Source organism: Nelumbo lutea, chromosome 4, assembly GCF_056320005.1.
Source record: "Nelumbo lutea isolate HS-2025 chromosome 4, American lotus-T2T, whole genome shotgun sequence".
In the NCBI taxonomy this organism is placed as follows: domain Eukaryota; kingdom Viridiplantae; phylum Streptophyta; class Magnoliopsida; order Proteales; family Nelumbonaceae; genus Nelumbo; species Nelumbo lutea.
In genome coordinates, this window is record NC_142687.1 from 65182185 (window position 1) to 65200360 (window position 18176).

The 18176-nt window shown below is 39.6% G+C and overlaps 1 protein-coding gene across 3 annotated transcripts; it reads left to right on the plus strand.

Annotated features, from left to right (window-relative positions):
* The first annotated feature begins 16275 nt into the window (after nucleotides 1–16275).
* Nucleotides 16276–17818, plus strand: LOC148860893 (uncharacterized). 3 transcript variants are annotated; one of them, XR_016094812.1, is made up of 5 exons: nucleotides 16276–16457; nucleotides 16581–16659; nucleotides 16741–16927; nucleotides 17023–17556; nucleotides 17658–17818. XR_016094812.1 is itself a non-coding variant. In XM_088941018.1 (5 exons), exons 1-5 carry the CDS (start codon nucleotides 16421–16423, stop codon nucleotides 17240–17242), a joined length of 390 nt encoding a protein of 129 aa, XP_088797144.1. In that variant the 5' UTR covers nucleotides 16291–16420; the 3' UTR covers nucleotides 17243–17818. The 3 variants fall into 3 exon arrangements, 2 of the variants coding, with proteins under 2 accessions (XP_088797144.1, XP_088797143.1); XM_088941018.1 differs by having other exon boundaries at nucleotides 16291–16457; nucleotides 17023–17071; nucleotides 17205–17818; XM_088941017.1 differs by having other exon boundaries at nucleotides 16291–16457; nucleotides 17023–17818.
* Nucleotides 17819–18176: the final 358 nt, after the last annotated feature.

The window sequence follows — 18176 nt, forward strand, 5'->3', positions numbered from 1 at the left end:
GAATACAGTATTCAAGGATCCTACTTGAACCATAATCAAACCAGATCTGTACCAAAAGATAAATGGGAGGAATATACCTGATCCGGAGAAGCAGTATCTCCCAAAGTTGGTGTTCACGCCCAAAGAATGCTCCAAGATCCGTTCCTGCTGAAGATGTCACAGTTGTGAATGGAACAGAACCAGCAGGGTGCGTCCTACACACTGGATCCTTCACAAGAATCCTCTGGAAGTACTAAACACTGAATCCTTTTCAGTCTTTCTTGCAAGACTGATGTCAAGAACAGATTTCTTGACTTTCTTTTCTGCAAAGATCTAATCTTGCAATGGCAGATGGCGGCGGCAGGAGGAGATCTCCAAAAACAAAAGGTTGAACTGTTTTCTGTTTTTCTGGAGAGTATGAATCAGATCAGATCTGAATTCGCAGGAGGTATCCTATACCTCTTCAAGGTGGTTCGAAATTTCCTCCTTTCTTCTTGATTAAGAAACCTCCTTTTTAGGAGTTATCCCAATCCAAATCAGTATTTGGATAGGGGATAATCTTAATCCCTTTTGCAGATAGAGTTAGCTTACTCCTGATCTTATCAGGAGGTTACCAGATTCAAATCTAATTTGAATTTGGTCTCTAAGAGTGGATAAGGCTAAATGCCCAATCCTTTTACTAACTTTAATCTCAAATTCGCCCCAAGGATGGGTGATCATATCAGCCCACCTCGAAATGGGCTTTTGGCCCATTAAGTGTTCAGTGTCTAATTACTTTCCAATCTGCTGCCCAGTTGGGCTTCTTTGTATGGCGTGGGACCCAAGCATTGATCTACACACCAGCCACATGGGTTCGGCCCAGCCTTTAATACAAGGCCCAGCCGAATTCACTGAAAAACTCAATGAACCCCTTGAGTCCATCATATGGACCCTATGGGCCCAACACTTACATTAAGTGGTCCCTGGGCCAAGCCATCTTATAAAAACCCAGGGACTGTGGGCAGGTGCAAGATTAGCCCATCAGGTATTATCCTCAATGGTCTTACACTTAACCTCTCAGCCCTTAATGATCAAGCACTTCCCGACAAGAGAGGACCTCTCCCTCGGCTGCAAGGAACAGTGCCGCACTCTCCTCTCACATGGATCCCGGGAATTAAAACCATTTGCAAACAATTCGAAACCGTACATATATATATAAATATATGAATTTTGCAAAACAAAATTCCAACGATTGAAATCAACTGCCGGCAGTTTGGTTTCCATCAGAGAGAGTGCATTCCCGATCATTACCCTTTGTCCGACAAAGTGGCTGATTCTGTCACTATGATCACCCACTCAGATGAATTCTCAAACTGCACCAACATACCCAGGTTTTGATCCCCGCTAAGGATCTCACTGAATGGCATATCAAAAGTAGCCTGATCCAACACGTAGTGAAATGTCATAATCGAGTCTAGGGGTTAGGTGTAACTTTCCAGTTTTGCCCATCTATCTCCAAGGTCCAGGGCAATACTGGAAATCTGGTCCGGTTCAAGGATTCAAGTAATCCCATATTGCATGTGCCTCGGGTCTTACCCTGATGGCTGAGACAGGCCATCCCAACACTTGGTGGCACACTAGTATCAGCCTTGGCAGGATAAATCTCCCTAGACTTATCCAACAGCTGTGAACATTTAAAACTAACATGAGTCTCTATAAATGTCCAGTTTTAGGGTTTTACACAGAATTAAACCAAACAACATGAATCAAACATGCACTTTATTTATTTCCACTAAATAACAAAAGTACATCAAATCAGATTGAAGTTAAGGGCATACAAAACTGTCTAACAGCTCCCACTTGCACTTAGGTCCAATCTGGTACAAGCCGGAGTCCCATACTTTCCACGTGTTTCTTAAACACCTTCTGTGTCAGTGGCTTAGTCAATGGGTCTGCCATATTATCCGCTGATGCTACCTTCTGAATCAGGACGTCCCCTCTACCAATGATCTCCCGCAGTACATGGTACTTTCTCTCGATGTGCTTCGACTTCGAGTGAGCCCGAGGCTCTTTAGCCTGGGCGATCGCTCCATTGTTGTCACACAACAACGGGATGGGAGATGTGCTGGATGGAATCGCTCCCAATTCGTGTATGAACTTCTTCATCCACACGGCTTCCTTGGTAGCTTCACTTGCGGCAATGTACTCGGCCTCGGTTGTGGAGTCTGCAGTGGACCCCTGTTTGCTGCCCAGCAAATAGCACACGATCCTATCGTGAAAACATACCCAGATGTAGACTTTCTATCATCTGGATCCGACTGGAAATCGGCATCGGTATACCCTAGAACTTGCAGTGAACTACCATCGAATACCAGACAAAAGTCTTTTGTCCTTCGAAGGTATTTGAGTATGTTCTTCACAGCAGTCCAATGCTCCTGCCCTGGGTTTGCCTGGAATCTGCTTACTACACTCACCACCTGAGCAATGTCAGGGCGAGTGCACAGCATGGCATACATGATGCTCCCTACGGCTGAGGCATAGGGAACGTCTCTCATGCTCTCAATCTCCTCAGAAGTCTTGGGAGACATCTTCTTAGAGAGAGTGACTCCGTGCCTGAAAGGAACGTTTCCTTTCTTGGAGTTCTCCATGCTGTACCTTTTGACAATTTTGTCAATATAAGCAGCCTGGGATAATCCAATTATCCGTTTCGATCTATCTCTATAGAGTCGAAGACCCAATATGTATGAAGCTTCTCCAAGATCTTTCATGGAGAACTGCTATGATAGCCATACCTTGACCGAAGTCAACATTCCTACATCTTTCCCAATGAGTAGGATATCGTCCACGTACAACACCAAAAGGGTGATCTTATCCCCACTGGACTTCTTGTAAACACAGGGCTCATCCGGATTCTGCTCAAAGTCAAACGTTTTGACTGCAGAATCAAAACGGATGTTCCAACTCCTAGAAGCCTGCTTAAGTCCATATATGGATCTATTAGGTTTACATACCATGTGTTCCTGACCAGCAGCAATGAAGCCTTGCGGCTGCTGCATGTAGATATCTTCACTAAGATCTCCATTCAGGAACGCGGTTTTGATATCCATTTGCCAAATCTCATAGTCATGGTACGCTGCTACAGCTAGCAGGATCTTAATGGATTTAAGCATGGCCACGGGCGAAAAGGTTTCCTCATAGTCGATGCCTTCTTTCTGAGTATACCCTTTCGCCACCAAGCGAGCTTTAAAGGTCTCAATCCTGCCATCGGGGCCCTTCTTCCTCTTGTAGATCCATTTGCAACCAATTGCTTTTACCCCGGGGGGCGGATCCACTAGAGTCCAGAATCCATTGGTCTCCATTGAGTCCATTTCAGCTCTCATGGCCTTCACCCACTTCTGGGAGTCTATGTCTAACATAGCTTCCGCGTAAGTCACGGGATCCTCTTCACTAGTCAAGGTTTCCACCAGGTAACTATCCTGGTCATAACCATATCGGACTGGTGGTCTGGATACCCGGGTGGTTCTTCTAGGTTGGTCATTACCTGGAATTTGTGGGACATCTCCCACTGCTCCTGAGCTCTCCTCATCAAGAACTATTTCCTGACGATGGGTGTCCAGGATGTAATCAGATTCTAAGAACTGGGCGTTTCGACTGCAGAACACTTTCTGCTCACTCGGGTCATAGAATAGATAACCCACCGAATCCTTTGGGTAGCCTATAAACAGGCAACGACTGGTTTTAGATTCCAACTTGTTCGCACTTGTTCTTTTAACATGTGCAGGACAACCCCAAATCTTCAAGTGTCTTACACTTGGCTTCCTTCTGGTCCAAAGTTCATATGGAGTTTTAGGAACTGATTTGGTTGGAACCCGATTCAGCACGTAGATAGCAGTCTCTAATGCGTATCCCCAAAAGGATGTGGGTAATTGTGAGCGTACGAGAAGTGACCAGACCATGTCCAACAAGGTCCTATTCCTCCTCTCTGAAACACCGTTGAGTTGAGGTGTAGCAGGAGGAGCTAATTGTGACACTATCCCATTGGCCTTTAAGTAGTCCCTGAATTCGTCAGAGAGATACTCGCCACCTCGATCTGATCGAAGGGCCTTAATTTCTCTCCCTAACTGTTTCTCGACTTCCTGTCTGAACTCTTTGAACTTTTCAAATGATTCAGACTTATGTCTCATTAGGTACACGTAACCATATCGTGAAAAATCATCTGTAAAGGTGATGAAGTACACGTGTTGATTCCGTGTCCTAACACTCAGGGGACCACATACATCAGTATGTTTCAGGTCAAGTGTGCCTTCAGATCTTTCAGGCTTACCGTCAAATGGCCGCTTAGACATCTTACCTTGAAGGCAAGGTTCACAAGTGGGAAGATTTTCTACGGTTAGAAAATCCAAAGGACCATCCTTTACCAGCTTTGTGATTCGGTCAATACCGATATGGCCAAGTCGGTAATGCCAGAGGCACGTGGGACTTACTGTATCACGATTCATTTTCTTGGGATTTTCGACCGACGTAGTTTCGGTTAAGTTGGTTTCCAGAGAAGGATGTAGAACATAGAGACCGTTCTCTTTTTCCCCGCATGCGATGAATTTATTATTCCGTTTAACAGTAATCACATTACTAAAATAAACAGTATATCCATCAGCACACAGTTTTGAAACAGAAATCAAATTTCTTCTCAAGTTCTGTACATAAAGACAATCTTTAAGTACAAGTATTCCTTCTTTAAAAACTAATTCTACGGTTCCTTTTGCCGCTGCTGCAACACTTGCAGTTGTTCCCAAGAATAATGTCACTTCACCTTCACTCAACCTTCTGCTAACTTTGAACCCCTGCAGTGAGTTACACGCATGAGTTGAAGCCCCGGAGTCAACACACCAGGACACAGAAGTAACTAACAAGTTAGATTCTATGACACAAGTTTCGATGTTGATCGAATCACAAGGTTGGTAAAGGATGGTCCTTTGGATTTTCTAACTGTAGAAGAGCTTCCCACCTATGAGCCTTGCCTACAAGGCAAGATGACAAAACGACCATTTAACAGTAAGTCTGAAAGATGTACGGGCACACTTGACCTAATACATACTGATGTATGTGGTCCCCTGAGTGTTAGGACACGGAATCAACACGTGTATTTCATCACTTTCACAGATGATTTTTCACGATATGGTTACGTGTACCTAATGAGACACAAGTCTGAATCTTTTGAAAAGTTCAAAGAGTTTAGACAAGAGGTCGAGAAACAGTTAATGAGAGAAATTAAAAGCTTATCGATCAGATCGAGGTGGCGAGTATCTCTCTGACGAATTCAGGGACTACTTAAAGGACAATGGGATAGTATCACAATTAGCTCTTCCTGCTACACCACAACTTAACGGTGTTTCAGAGAGGAGGAATAGGACTTTATTGGATATGCTCCGGTCGCTTCTCATACACTCAGAGTTATCCACATCCTTTTGGGGTTACGCATTAGAGGCTACGATTTACGTGCTGAATCGGGTTCCAACCATATCGTTTCTGAATACTCCATATGAAGTTTGGACCGAAAATAAACCAAGTGTCAGACACTTGAAGATTTGGGGTTGTCCAACACACGTTAAGAGAACGTGTGTAGACAAGTTGGAATCCAAGACCAGCCATTGCCTATTTGTAGGCTACCCAAAAGGCTCTATAGGTTACCTATTCTATGACCCAAGTGAGCAGAAAGTGTTCTGCAGTCGAAATGCGCAATTCTTGGAAACCGATTACATCCTGGACACCCATCGTCAAGAAGTTGTTCTTGATGAGGAGAGCTCAGGAGCAATGGGAGATGTCCCACAAGTTCCAGGTAGTGACCAACCTAGATGATCCAAAGGGTATCCAGGCCACCAGTCCGTTATGGTTATGACCAAGATAGTTACCTGGTGGAAACCTTGACTTGTGAGGAGGATCCCGTGATTTACGCGGAAACTACGTTGGACATAGACTCCCAGAAGTGGGTGGAGGCCATGAGAGCAGAGATGGGCTCAATGGAGACCAATGGAGTCTGGACTCTAGTTGATCCGCCCTCCGGGGTAAAAGTAATCGGTTGCAAATGGATTTACAAGTGGAAGAAGGGTCGAGTTGAGTCTTTCAAAGCTCGTCTAGTGGTGAAAAGGTACACTCAGAAAGAGGGCATTGATTATGAGGAAACTTTTTCGCCTGTGGCCATGCTTAAATCCATTAGGATCTTGCTACCTTATGGTTAGTGGTGGGTCCAACAATGAAGTTGAAGCATAACAGTTTTGGAGGGGGTAGAAGAGTTGTTTTGTGTTTGACCCACCGCTGAGGTTCTTCATTTTGTGTTGGGACTGGTTCTCCTGAATAGAAAGCAATGCAAAGGGGTAGTTATAAAGCATGTTATAAGGAGCCACAATGACATTAAATTCAATAAGATTGAGCCCCAAAGGAATAGGGTTGTGTGCAAAAATTAAAGTTGCTTGTGGACATTTTATGTTGCATTGGACAAGAGCACACATAAATTTTAGTTGAAAACATATGTGCCAGAGCACAAGTGCCAATGGAACTTAAAAAATTCTAGATTGACTTCTAGAGTACTAGCTGATTTCTTCACAGAGATGATACAATTTTCAGCTTAGAAGTTGGATAAGAAGTATTTCTTAGCTGGTGCTAAGGGGTAATTGTTTTGTGATGTCACCCTATCATAGTGCAGGAGAACAAAGCAAAGGGTGAAGGAGCACTTTATAGGTGACCTTAGTCAGAGTATTGGTTAGTTTATGATTATGTTGCTGAGTTAGTGAGATCTAACCATGGCAGTTCAGTGTATGTAAATGTTCATAAATAGACTAAGGGTGATAAACCCATTTTTAGAAGGTTTTATGTATGTTATGATGCATGCAAGAGGGAATTGCTAGTTATTGGATTGGATGGTTGTTTTTTGAAGAAACTACGTCATGGTGAGCTTATCTTAGCTATTGGTTGGGGTGCAAATAATCAGATGATGCTAATAATATGGGCGGTTGTGGAAAGTGAAAGCATTGATAGTTAGAAATGGTTCCTTAGTTGTATGATGAATCATATTGGTATCATAGAGGCAACTAATGCTAGTTACACTATTATCTCTTACTTACAAAAGGTATGTACATGACCTTGTTGGAGTAATAATGCTAACTTTGTGTTATGGTTGTGAATTTTTTAAGAACAGGTGAAGGCAATTGTAGAGCTAATACCTCATTTAGAGTAAAGGAAGTGCAAGGCATGTCTTTGCAAACTGGAGGAGGAAACATAAGGACAAAGAATTGCAAAGGCAGTTCTGGATGTGTGCTAAAGCCACTACCATTGTTGAATTTTACATTAAGCTAGAGAAGCTTAGGATGTTGAAGCCTTGTGCCAAAGAAGATGTATTGAAAGTATATCTAGTCCAGTGGTCAAAGACATATTTTCCGACATTATTGAAGTGTGACTGTGTTGATAACAACATGTCTGAGACATTCAATGGAAGCATCATTTAGTTCAGACATAAGGCAATTATTTCAGTGTAGGAAGATATCAAGGTGAAGTTAATGTCAAGGATAAAAGAGGGAAGAAACTTTGTCTTTAGGTTAAAAGGAAGGTTTGAACCAAGATATGGGAAAAGATAGAGGAATACAATGAAGAAAGTGCTCAAACTAGATTAGTCTAGAATTGGGAGTCAGGGTATGAGGTTCAATGATAACTCTGTATTTTGATGCCTTAAGGGCATCATTTCAGGGGTATTTTTGGTTTTAAAATAGTCAAAATGTGTTATCTTCCCAGTTAAATTCAATATTGTGACCTCTAAGGGTCTTTGTGCAAATCTTGTGAAAAATTGGGGAAGTTTCATTGCTGAAATGCAGCTTTTGGGAAGATGGTGTGATTCTAGCTGGGGGGGGTGTTTTTGTAAAATATTGAGCACAGGACTGCGCCTCCTCCTATCTGCTAAACCCAGAATGGCACCCCTCCTACTATATTAGCATGCTTCCCTATCCTTACCAAACCCTAGGGCACATTCTAACTCATTCTTTTCATCCCTAACAAACCCTAGCCGCCCCTAGTTTCTAAATCTCTACCATCCATCCCTTCTAATCTCCACCATTCATTCTAGAGTACTCTCTTTTTAGCTTTTTAACCCTAGGGTGCCACCTAACATCTAATCCTCACCATTCAGCCCCTAGCCACTAGATCTCAACCCTCTATTCCATTCTCTATCCCAACCATCCACTCTAGGGTGCCACCCACTCCTTTTAATCTCCACCTTTCAACCCTAGGTGCCTCAACCTCCTCCACCCATTTCTATGAAGGGATGAGAGATCCATCATATGGATGGCTGAACCCTACAGGAGGTTGGGAGAAATTTCAAAAATTTTCTCTCCCATCTGGGAATCGCATTCCCTATTTTAGAAAATTGCATTTTCAAGGATCAATCTTGAACCAAACCAGACCAGATCTAAAACCAAAAGGGAGGAGAAGGATATACTTGATATGGAGTAGCAATAACTCCCAATGAAAGTGTTCACGCCCAAGGAGAAAACCAAAACCTGCTTCCACTGAAGATGACACAATGTGAGGTGAAGTAAGATCAATAGGACGACTCTTCAGCAAGAACCGAATTCTTCAGCAAGAATGGAGTAGAGGGCTGGTGAGCACGACTTTAGATTGCTTCTTCTACCAAGGAACAATATCAAGAACAATTCTTGATCACTCCCACAAGTGGAGATCGAACTGGGTAGGGGCGGCAAGAACAGGGAAGAACTCTGCAGTTTGTTGTGTCTTGTCTTGTGTTTTTTCATGTCCACCCAACTCTCTTATTTATAGCCTTAAAGAGACAACGTCCTAATTTGGTTAGGAGTTTCCTAATCCAAATCTTTATTTGGATCTGGACTCTTTATGTGATAAGGATAGTCCCTTATCTTATCTGCATTTTAAGATCAGTTTAATCCTAATCAAATTAGGAGTTTCCTGATCCAAATCTTTATTTAGATATGGACTCTTTAAGTGGATAAGACTTATCCTCTTATCCTTATCTGCTGATCCAAACCTAGATCTGCCCCTATTTAATAAATCTAATTAACCCAATTCGAAATTGGGCTTTAGGCCCATTAAGTTTATGTGCTCACTTAACCTCTTAACCTACTGCCCAGTTGGCTCTCTTTGTATGGCGTGGGAGCCAAACTTTGATCTACACATCAACCACATTGGTTCAACCCAGACTTTTTTACAAAGCTTGGCCGAATTCACTGTAGGAGACAGTGAACCCCTGAGTCCATCACTATGGACTTTTAATGGGCCCAACATTTACAATAAATGGTCATTGGGTCCAGCCACCTTATGAAAACCCAAAGACTGTGGGCAGATGCAAGATTAGCTCATCAGGTATTACCTTCAATTGTCTTACACTTAACCTCTTAGCCCATAATGATCAAACAGTGGTCGAAAAGAGAGGACCTCTCCCTCGGCTACAAGGAATAGTGCTGCACTCTCTGCTCACATGGATCATAGGAATTAAAACCTTTTGCAAACATTTTGAAACCATAATATATATAAATGTATATCTCTATATAAATATATTTTGCAAAACAAATCTCAACATTTGAAATCAATTGCCGACAGTTTAGGTTTTCATTAGAGAGAATGCATTACCCGATCATTCACTTTGTCCGACAAAGGGGCTGATCCTATCATTATGATCACCCACTTAGATGAATTCTCGGACTGTCCCAATATACCCAGGTTTTGACCCCCTCTAAGGATCTCACTGATTGACATATGAAAGACAACCCAATTCGACACCTAGTGTAGTACCATAATCGAGTTTAGGGGTCAGGTATAATATTCCAGTTTTGCCCATCTATCTCCAAGGTCCAGGGCAGTACTGGAATTTTGGTTTGCTTCAGGGTTTCAAGAAAATCCACACTGCATGTACCTCAGGTCTCACCCTGGCGGTTGAGACTAGCCACCCTAACCAACTTGGCAGTACATCAGTGTTAGCTTTGGCAAGATAAATCTCCCCAGATCTATCCAACGATTGTGGAGATTCTAAATTAACACGAGTCTCATAAGTGTCCAGTTTAAGGGTATTATACAGAAACACACCACAATGACATGAATCAATTATGTACTTTATTCATTTACAATAAATGTCAAAAGGTACATGAATCTGATTGAAGCTAAGGGCATAACTGTCTAACATTCTAGACCCCCAAATCTCAACCCTACATAATATTGAGTGCCATTTCCTTTTCTTCTCAGCCTTAGGATCATCTTAGAACCAATCTAACCCTTCATTAGAAACCCTAGGACCCAGATCTTTGCTAAAACCCAGCTGCCGCCCCTCTTTTTCTCTTTAATCCTAGTTGTATCCACCCTTCTTTATAAAAAGGATCCAAGGGCTCCTGAAGAGGGGTTGGATTCTATCCCCAAGTAAGATGGCAGGCTGATTTTGAGAAGTTCAAGGATAGAGGAAGAGGAGGACACCTAGGCAAGAGGAGGGGTTCCTACTTGTAGTTTGCCTAAGCCACTACTACCACCTCTGGATTCGGATCCCAACCATTAGTCTTAGATTTAACTTTTGTTCTTTCATTTCCAGTTCCATTTTTTTTTCTTTTTGCAATTTACTTTGATTCAGTTTGATTTTTGTTTTCTTTTATACAGATCTGGAATTCGGCCAGGTAAGACGGAAGGCCTAGTTTGAGAAGTTCAAGGGTCAAAGGAGAGATCCGGGGATTGCTACCTCTGATTGGATTACAGACTTTTTTTCATTCATTTTATTTATTTATTTCTATTATTTATTTACTTTTCTACACTTTTCACTTCCATCACTGTTCAAATTTTATTTTAATGAATTTCAGTTTAATTAATTAAATTCAGTGTTTCTACAACTCTCAATTGTGTTATCTTTCCCGGATTTAAGTAAATGATAATTTTTCCCTCGCTTCCTTGGGGATACGATCCTTTCTCACAATTTACTACGTTTGTAATTGTTTGAGAATCGGAAAAAAAATTATAAATATTTAAACTGGTATTCCAAAATGGTTAACGACACGCTTTCGGATACACCATCCAACAAGGTGTAAACAAATATGTTATTGACATTGTGAGGTATATCTGCACTTGCAGAAGGTGAGACATGATTGGTATACCCTATCCCCAAGCCATTTGTGCCATTTTCAAAAGAGAAGAAAAGATGGAAGATTATGTTGCACATTGGTATAGGAAGGATGCCTTCATGAAGACCTACCTACCAGTATGCCATGTGGCTAGTGATTGGGATGAAATTTTGGTCCAAGTCCACTACTAAAGCAACTAAGCCACTAGCATCAAGCAAGAAGAGAGGAAGGCTTAAGAAAAAGATGATTTTAGAGGAATGGGAAACTCCTCAAGGTACAACACTTGGTAGGAGAGACAGGAGAATGACCTGCTTGTATTGCTTCAAACATGGGCATGATCAAAGAACATGTCCTTCGAAAAGTGACAAGGAGAAGGCATATTAATTAAAAATATGTTTATGTTAACTTTATTTAATTCTAACCATCATTAGTCCTATCTTCTATTTGATGTGAGCAGGGTAGGTTGGGTTTAGGTTCAAGTATGGGTCAGGTAGGTTCAAGTTTGGGTGACGGTCAGCTAGGCTGCGTTCAGGTTAGGGTCAATTTCAAGTTTGGGTTAAGGACAGGGGTAAGTTGGTTTCAAGTTTAGGTAGGGGTCAGGGTCAGTTTCATGTTTGGGTTAGGGTCAAGGGTAGGCTGGGTGTTCAGGTAGGGGTCAAGGTCAAGTTTAGGTTTGGGTGAGGGTCGGGTAGATTGGGTTTAGGTTCAACTAGAGGTCAGGGTCAGGGGTAGGCTGGGTTTAGGTTCAGGTATGGGTCAAGGTAGGTTCAGATTCAGGTAGTTGTCAGGGTCAGGTTCAGGTTTGGGTTAGGGTCAGGAGTAGGTTGGGTTCATGTTCAGGTCGGGGTCAGGGTTAGGTTCAAGTTTAGGTTAGGGTCAGGGGTAGGCTAGGTTCAAGTTTTGGTGAGGGTCAAGTTGGGGGTGGGGGGCAATGTCAAGGTGGGGTTAGACAAATGACAGTGTGGGCTTGGGGCTAGGTTAGGTTGGGCTGGACTATGAGCAAGTGGCTAGGTTGGCCACTATCCATTGATTGGACTATGGTTGGCTGCCTACACATAGGCCAACCCAGGGTTGGGGGTGGGGAATGGGGTTGGGTGTTTGAGTGAGGGTCAAGGGTAGATTGGGTTATGGGTGGGTTCAGGTTGGAGTGAGGGTTAGGTTCAAGGTGGGTTCTTGGGTAGGTTTAGGTTTGGTTCTGGGATAGGTTCAGGTTGGAGCAGGGGTTTAGGATTGGGTCAGGTTTGGGTTAGGGGTTAGAATTATGGTTGGGGTTTTGGGGCTGTGGTTGTCCTATGAGCAGATAGCCAGCCACAGTCCAGTTACTGGACTGTGGATTCAGGTTGGAGTGAGAGTCAAGTTCAGGTTGTGTTTTGAGGCAGGTTCAAGTTGGAGTGGGGGTTTGGGGTTGGGGGGAATGAGATTAGGTCTAGGTCAGGGTTTGTTTGGGTTAGGGTTCAAAATTAGGGTTAGGGTTTGTGGCTGGGGTTGGTCTATAAGCAGCTAACTTGTCATAGACCATTGGTTGGACTATGACAAGCCTACACATAGACCAACCCAGGCTAGGGTTTGGTGTTGGGGGGAATGGGGTTGGGCTAGGGTTTAGATTGGGACTGACCGGACTAGATTGTGGCTGGCTGCCTACACAGGCTAGCCTAAGCTGGGGTTTGGGGTTGGATTTGGGTAAAAATTAGTTTTGGGTTTTGGGGATGGGGCTCTCTCTCTCTCTCTATGACACTCCTTTTAATAACTTTTTGATGAGCAAATATAAATATAATCCCATATTCCCATTCTTCTCTACACTGAAAAGAATCCAATATTAGTTATAGTACTTATTAAACTCCTTTCCCACTAACCACATTTTCCTTTCTTGGTAAAGCTTTTCTCTTATTTACCATTGACACTTAGTATTGGAAACTTTCCTTCGTTTGCGATTCACACAAGGAATTCTCAAATTTCCCTCTATCAAAGACGTACTTACTGGTAGGGGTACTCACAGTTTGGTTAATTGAATCATTGGGTTTTTTTTGAAACTAAACCGATACCACCGGCTAATCGATAGAAAAAATATAAATAAATAATTATAAATTATAATATATGTATATATTTATATATAATATACATATAAATACATATATCAGTTGGTTTGATTAGCCGCTAGTTTTTTTCTAGGTTAACAAAAAACCAAACCAATCCTTTGGTTTTTTAGAAATATCGAACCGATCGGTTCAGTTTTTTGATTTTTTATGAGCAATCATACTTATTGGATTCTTACACATCTAGTCGATTGAATTTTCTTAATTTCAACCATCATTTATTGACTAGTTGTTCTGTATATTTGTTTAATTCGTATATGCATCAAAGCCTCACCCTTTTTGCTATTTCAATTTTATCTACAATGTGTATGGTTTTAGCTCAAGCTCATGTGTATTATACATAATTATTATGAATAAATGAACATTCATTCCATGTGTCATTTAGATTGTTCTACTAAATTACCTTCGGTTCATATTAGTATTACGTATGAGGCTACATAATTAATATAATATAGGCTTAAATCTTCATAACCAGTGGATACACTTGAGGAAGTCTTTCTTAACAAGGTTGTCATTCTCATACTGCCTAAGTTTGTGGAGTAGTGAGTCGTTGCTACTCGGGTTATGACCTAAGGTATGACGGTGAGTGTTTACAAGAAACATTGAATTATACCAAACCCAACTTGTTCTTAGACTTTATGATAGGTGGAACAATTAGGGGTGCCAATTTCACTTAGTTTTATTTATTTATTTTTTTGACTTATGTGTATCTTGGTTGATAATGAACTTTGAAGAACATTCTTTTATATACTTAATATTGAACCAAGGACTAAAGTATCAATATCGAGTATCGTACCAACAACTTGGATATGGATACAAATACAAATATGCTTTGAAAATACATGCATACAAACCAAAAATATGGAAAAACTTGGATACATTAGGGAAATACGTACAAATTTCATAAATACATTAATAATACTAAATTTAAAGTCAAATAGCCAAAAATAATGCATAAATATACAAGAATATATATATATATATATATATATATATTTATATATATATTGTGAAAAATATATTTCAGTTAATATAGCGGGATGCATAAATATTAAACAATACATTAATTAAGAGTCCAAGACAGAAAATATATAAATATAATATATTTATCCTAATTATTATATGAATTATCTTATATTTTATTATTTTTACATTTTTAACATTAACAAAAATGTTAACCAAATATTAAATTCTCAAATATAAATTAAATTATCATTTAATGATTTATAAAAATATATAAATTTTACTAAAAATATATTAAATCCGTTAACTTTTATAAGATATATATCATATGCAAATTCATAATTTTTAACTACTAAAATAATTATTTCATTAGTAAAATTTGAACTTCTTTATATAATTATCATGGCCCATTAAGAGCCCATGGTGATTGATTCAGGGGTTCACTGTCTACTATAGTGAATTCGGCCAATCCTTGTAACAGAGGCTGGGCTGAACCTATGTGATTGATGTGTAGATCAATGTTAGGGTCCCACACCATACAAAGAGAGCCAACAGGGCAATAGATTAAAGAGTAAGTGAGCACACAACCTTAATGGGCCTAAGGCCCAATTCGAACTGGGCTTAAGTTACTTAATTAAAAGGGGTCGAATTCAGTTTTAAAATGATTAGGATTAGCTGAAGGATAAGATAAGTCTTATACATTTAAGAGTCCAGATCCAAATATAAGATTTGGATTAGGAAACTCTCTTCTAATTAGATTAGGAGGCTGATCTAGAGAAGGCTATAAATAGGGGCGAATTCTTCAGATTTTACACACACAATAGCTAACTGTAGAATTCTTCCCAGTTATTACCGCCCCTACCCAGTTCGATCTCCACTTGTGGACCTAATCAAGAAGAGTTCTTCATATTGCTTCTTGGTAGAAGAAGCAATCTGAAGTCGTGCTCACCAGCCCCTACTCGATTCTTGTTGAAGAACCACCCTACTGATCCCGCTTTACTACACGCTGTGTCATCTTCAGTGAAAGCGGGTTTTGGTTTTTTCTTTTGGCGTGAACATTTGCGTTGGGGGTTACTGCTACTTTGTATCAGGTATATCCCTCACTTCTTATTGGTTTCAGATTCGGTCTGGTTTTGGATTCAAGAACGAATCTTGGAAATGCAATTTTCTAAATTAGGGAATACGATTCCCAGATGAGAGCGAAAGAAATTTTTGAAATTTCGCCCAACCTTCCTGCAGGATTCGACCATCCATATGATGGATCTCCCATCCCTTAAAAAATAGCCACAAATAAAGTATATATACATAAAAAAATGTATATTTTGATTATATATTTATTACAATTAATATAACAAGATGCATAAATATCATACAATTTCATTGATAATCTATGAATCAAGAATCCAAGATTCTTATTACATTGTTGTTACAATTTAACACATGCACAAACCCATTATATGTTATATTCTATTTAAGTCCAAGACACAAAATATATGTAATTATTATATTTTAATTCTTATATCAATTATGTTGTATTTTACTATTTTTACTTTTCAACATCAAAAAAGGTTAACTAAATATAAAATTTGAAATGTTTGATAAACAATATATTTATTTTTGTAATATATATATATAATTATAAAATATAAATTAAAATATCAATAAACAATTTATAAAAATATACAAAAATTATTAAAAATTTTAAGATACATATCATATGAAAATTCATTATTTTCAATTGGGCAAATTTCTTAAACTATCTAATTGATAAACTCTTCCCTTACTGTTATATATTGCCTTAAGTACCCCTACAGTTTCTCACAATTAACTAATTACTTTCCTGCTGTCAGGTTTCCACAATCCGTTCACATGCCTTACCAGTATTTATTTATCATTCAACCCTCCCCGATGTTGGGGTGTTTTTAGTATCTCTTTCTCTCTCCGGTGAAGTTTTGGTTCACCTTAGAAACTCCAATCTGGGTTGTGTTCTGGTACACGCAACCCATGTTACAGATCTGGGGACCAATCCATTTGTTTGATTAGGACTTGGAAGCATCCAAATCTGCCAACACCATTTCCCTCTTATCCCTACTGTGGTCCACCACCTTCATCCCGGATATCATCTCAAAGAAAACTACTCTCAAATTGTAAACATCGATCTTCTCTGAACAGACTCCATGTTTAATCGATTCATGAGATCAAAACCTTACATTTCACTTCTGGGCAAGCAAGTGATGGCCATCTCTTTTTCAAGTTTAACACTTCCAGTAGTCTAATGATTTCTTTCTAGCATTTATGAGTTCCACCAAACTGCCATTAACCATCCGCATAGGTACTCAGACGGAAGAGCACTACACAACTTGACCTTCCGTTTCATTTATTTCATATAAATATAAATTGGGTAGGTAACCAGAAAGAATCTGTTTTGTTAAGCAGTGTCACAAGTTTTCTACAGGTACTCGTTCCTATGTTTACCCATTAACATCGGCACAATCATTACTGACAACATCATCACCATTACCGCCTGCAACAAGGTAAACTTTTTTGAATTCGTTGTAGTTAAACTTCATTTCTTGTGATTTGAGCTGTTCCAACTGGAGACCGGTGTTGCTCAGGCGTCCGCCACTTTTCAATGCCTTCAATAAACTCTCCTGCTTCAGAGTTGCTGATACAGTCGGCTCTGTAACACCTCCACCAGGAACAAGTTTTGGATTCTTGGTTATATTTCTTGCTACAAACACTGCATCTTGCAGGTTTTTTTCAACTTCATTCAGGAGAAGGACAAAATCGGTGAAGAACAAGGTAATCATGGCTCCAGACGTTTGATGAACAACAAAATTTTAGTGTTTGGGATAATTAGCTACAAGAATGAGATTTAAAGGCATTGCATCCTGCAGGTTTCTTTCAACTTCATTCAGGAGAAGGGAAAAATGGTTGAAGAGCAAGGTAATCATGGCTCAACATTTGATGGACAACAAGACTTTAGTGGTTGGGATAATTAGTTACAAGAATAAAATTTGAATAATCAGTGTTTCTTCGTATTATTGAAGAAATCAATAACCTCTTTTTCTTTGTATAGTATTTACGTATTCATTTCAGATAAGACGGAGGACGTAGAGCTTCGGTGACGGGTAAACTTTCGACCGAGTGTGATTCACATAAGGTGCGTCCGAGCACATTTTGGGTTCTTTGCAGATCTGAGAGATACACAGCAGATCTTGGTAGCAGTTCGAAAGTTCTGAGATCCAACCTATCGCCGATCTTGCCACGAATCAGTGCCAGAGGGGGTCGATGCAGACGACGGTGGCGAAGCTGAATCTGACCCCAACGATTCTTTCTGTTAATCGAAAAGATCTCTGCAGGGGTTTATAGACCCTTGCTTTTACCGGCGCCTCCACACTTGCTCTGATCCTTTCTCTCTAAACCGAAAGGTAAGAAATGATAGAAACTAGAGCTTCAATAACTGTAACTTTGTCTTCTAAAAGTTCAAAAACCCTACATCTCGAAGAAATAAAGCTTCGATTTTCCTCAGACCAGACCCGAAAATGTTGTATCAGAAGGTGGTGTTGGAGATGAAGACGAAGACAGAAAACACAGACTGAGGTGTGATGGAGATGGAGCAACGATCTACTTCGAATTTTTCATCAATTGGAAGTTATTTTGAAAATTTGGGGAATAGAAGAGGACAAATTCAACATTTTGTTTTTTCTATTAGCAATCAACCACTGTGTCGATTGTCAGAAACAGTAGGATTAGTTTAAGAAATTTGCCCTTTTTAATTACTAAAATAACGATTCAATTATAAATATTTTTATTTTTATAAATTTTTAAAATAAGAAATTATTTTTTATATAAATGTAAATTAGTGGATTTGATAAATTTAATTTAATTTTATATTTTTGAATATTTTGTAAACAATTTTTTTTTGTAAATAATAAATATGTTATTTTTAGTGTAAATTAAAATATTAATGAATAATTTATAAAAATATATTAAAATTTTAAGATAGTACAAGCTTATGAATTTTAAGTACTAAAATAATCATTCTATT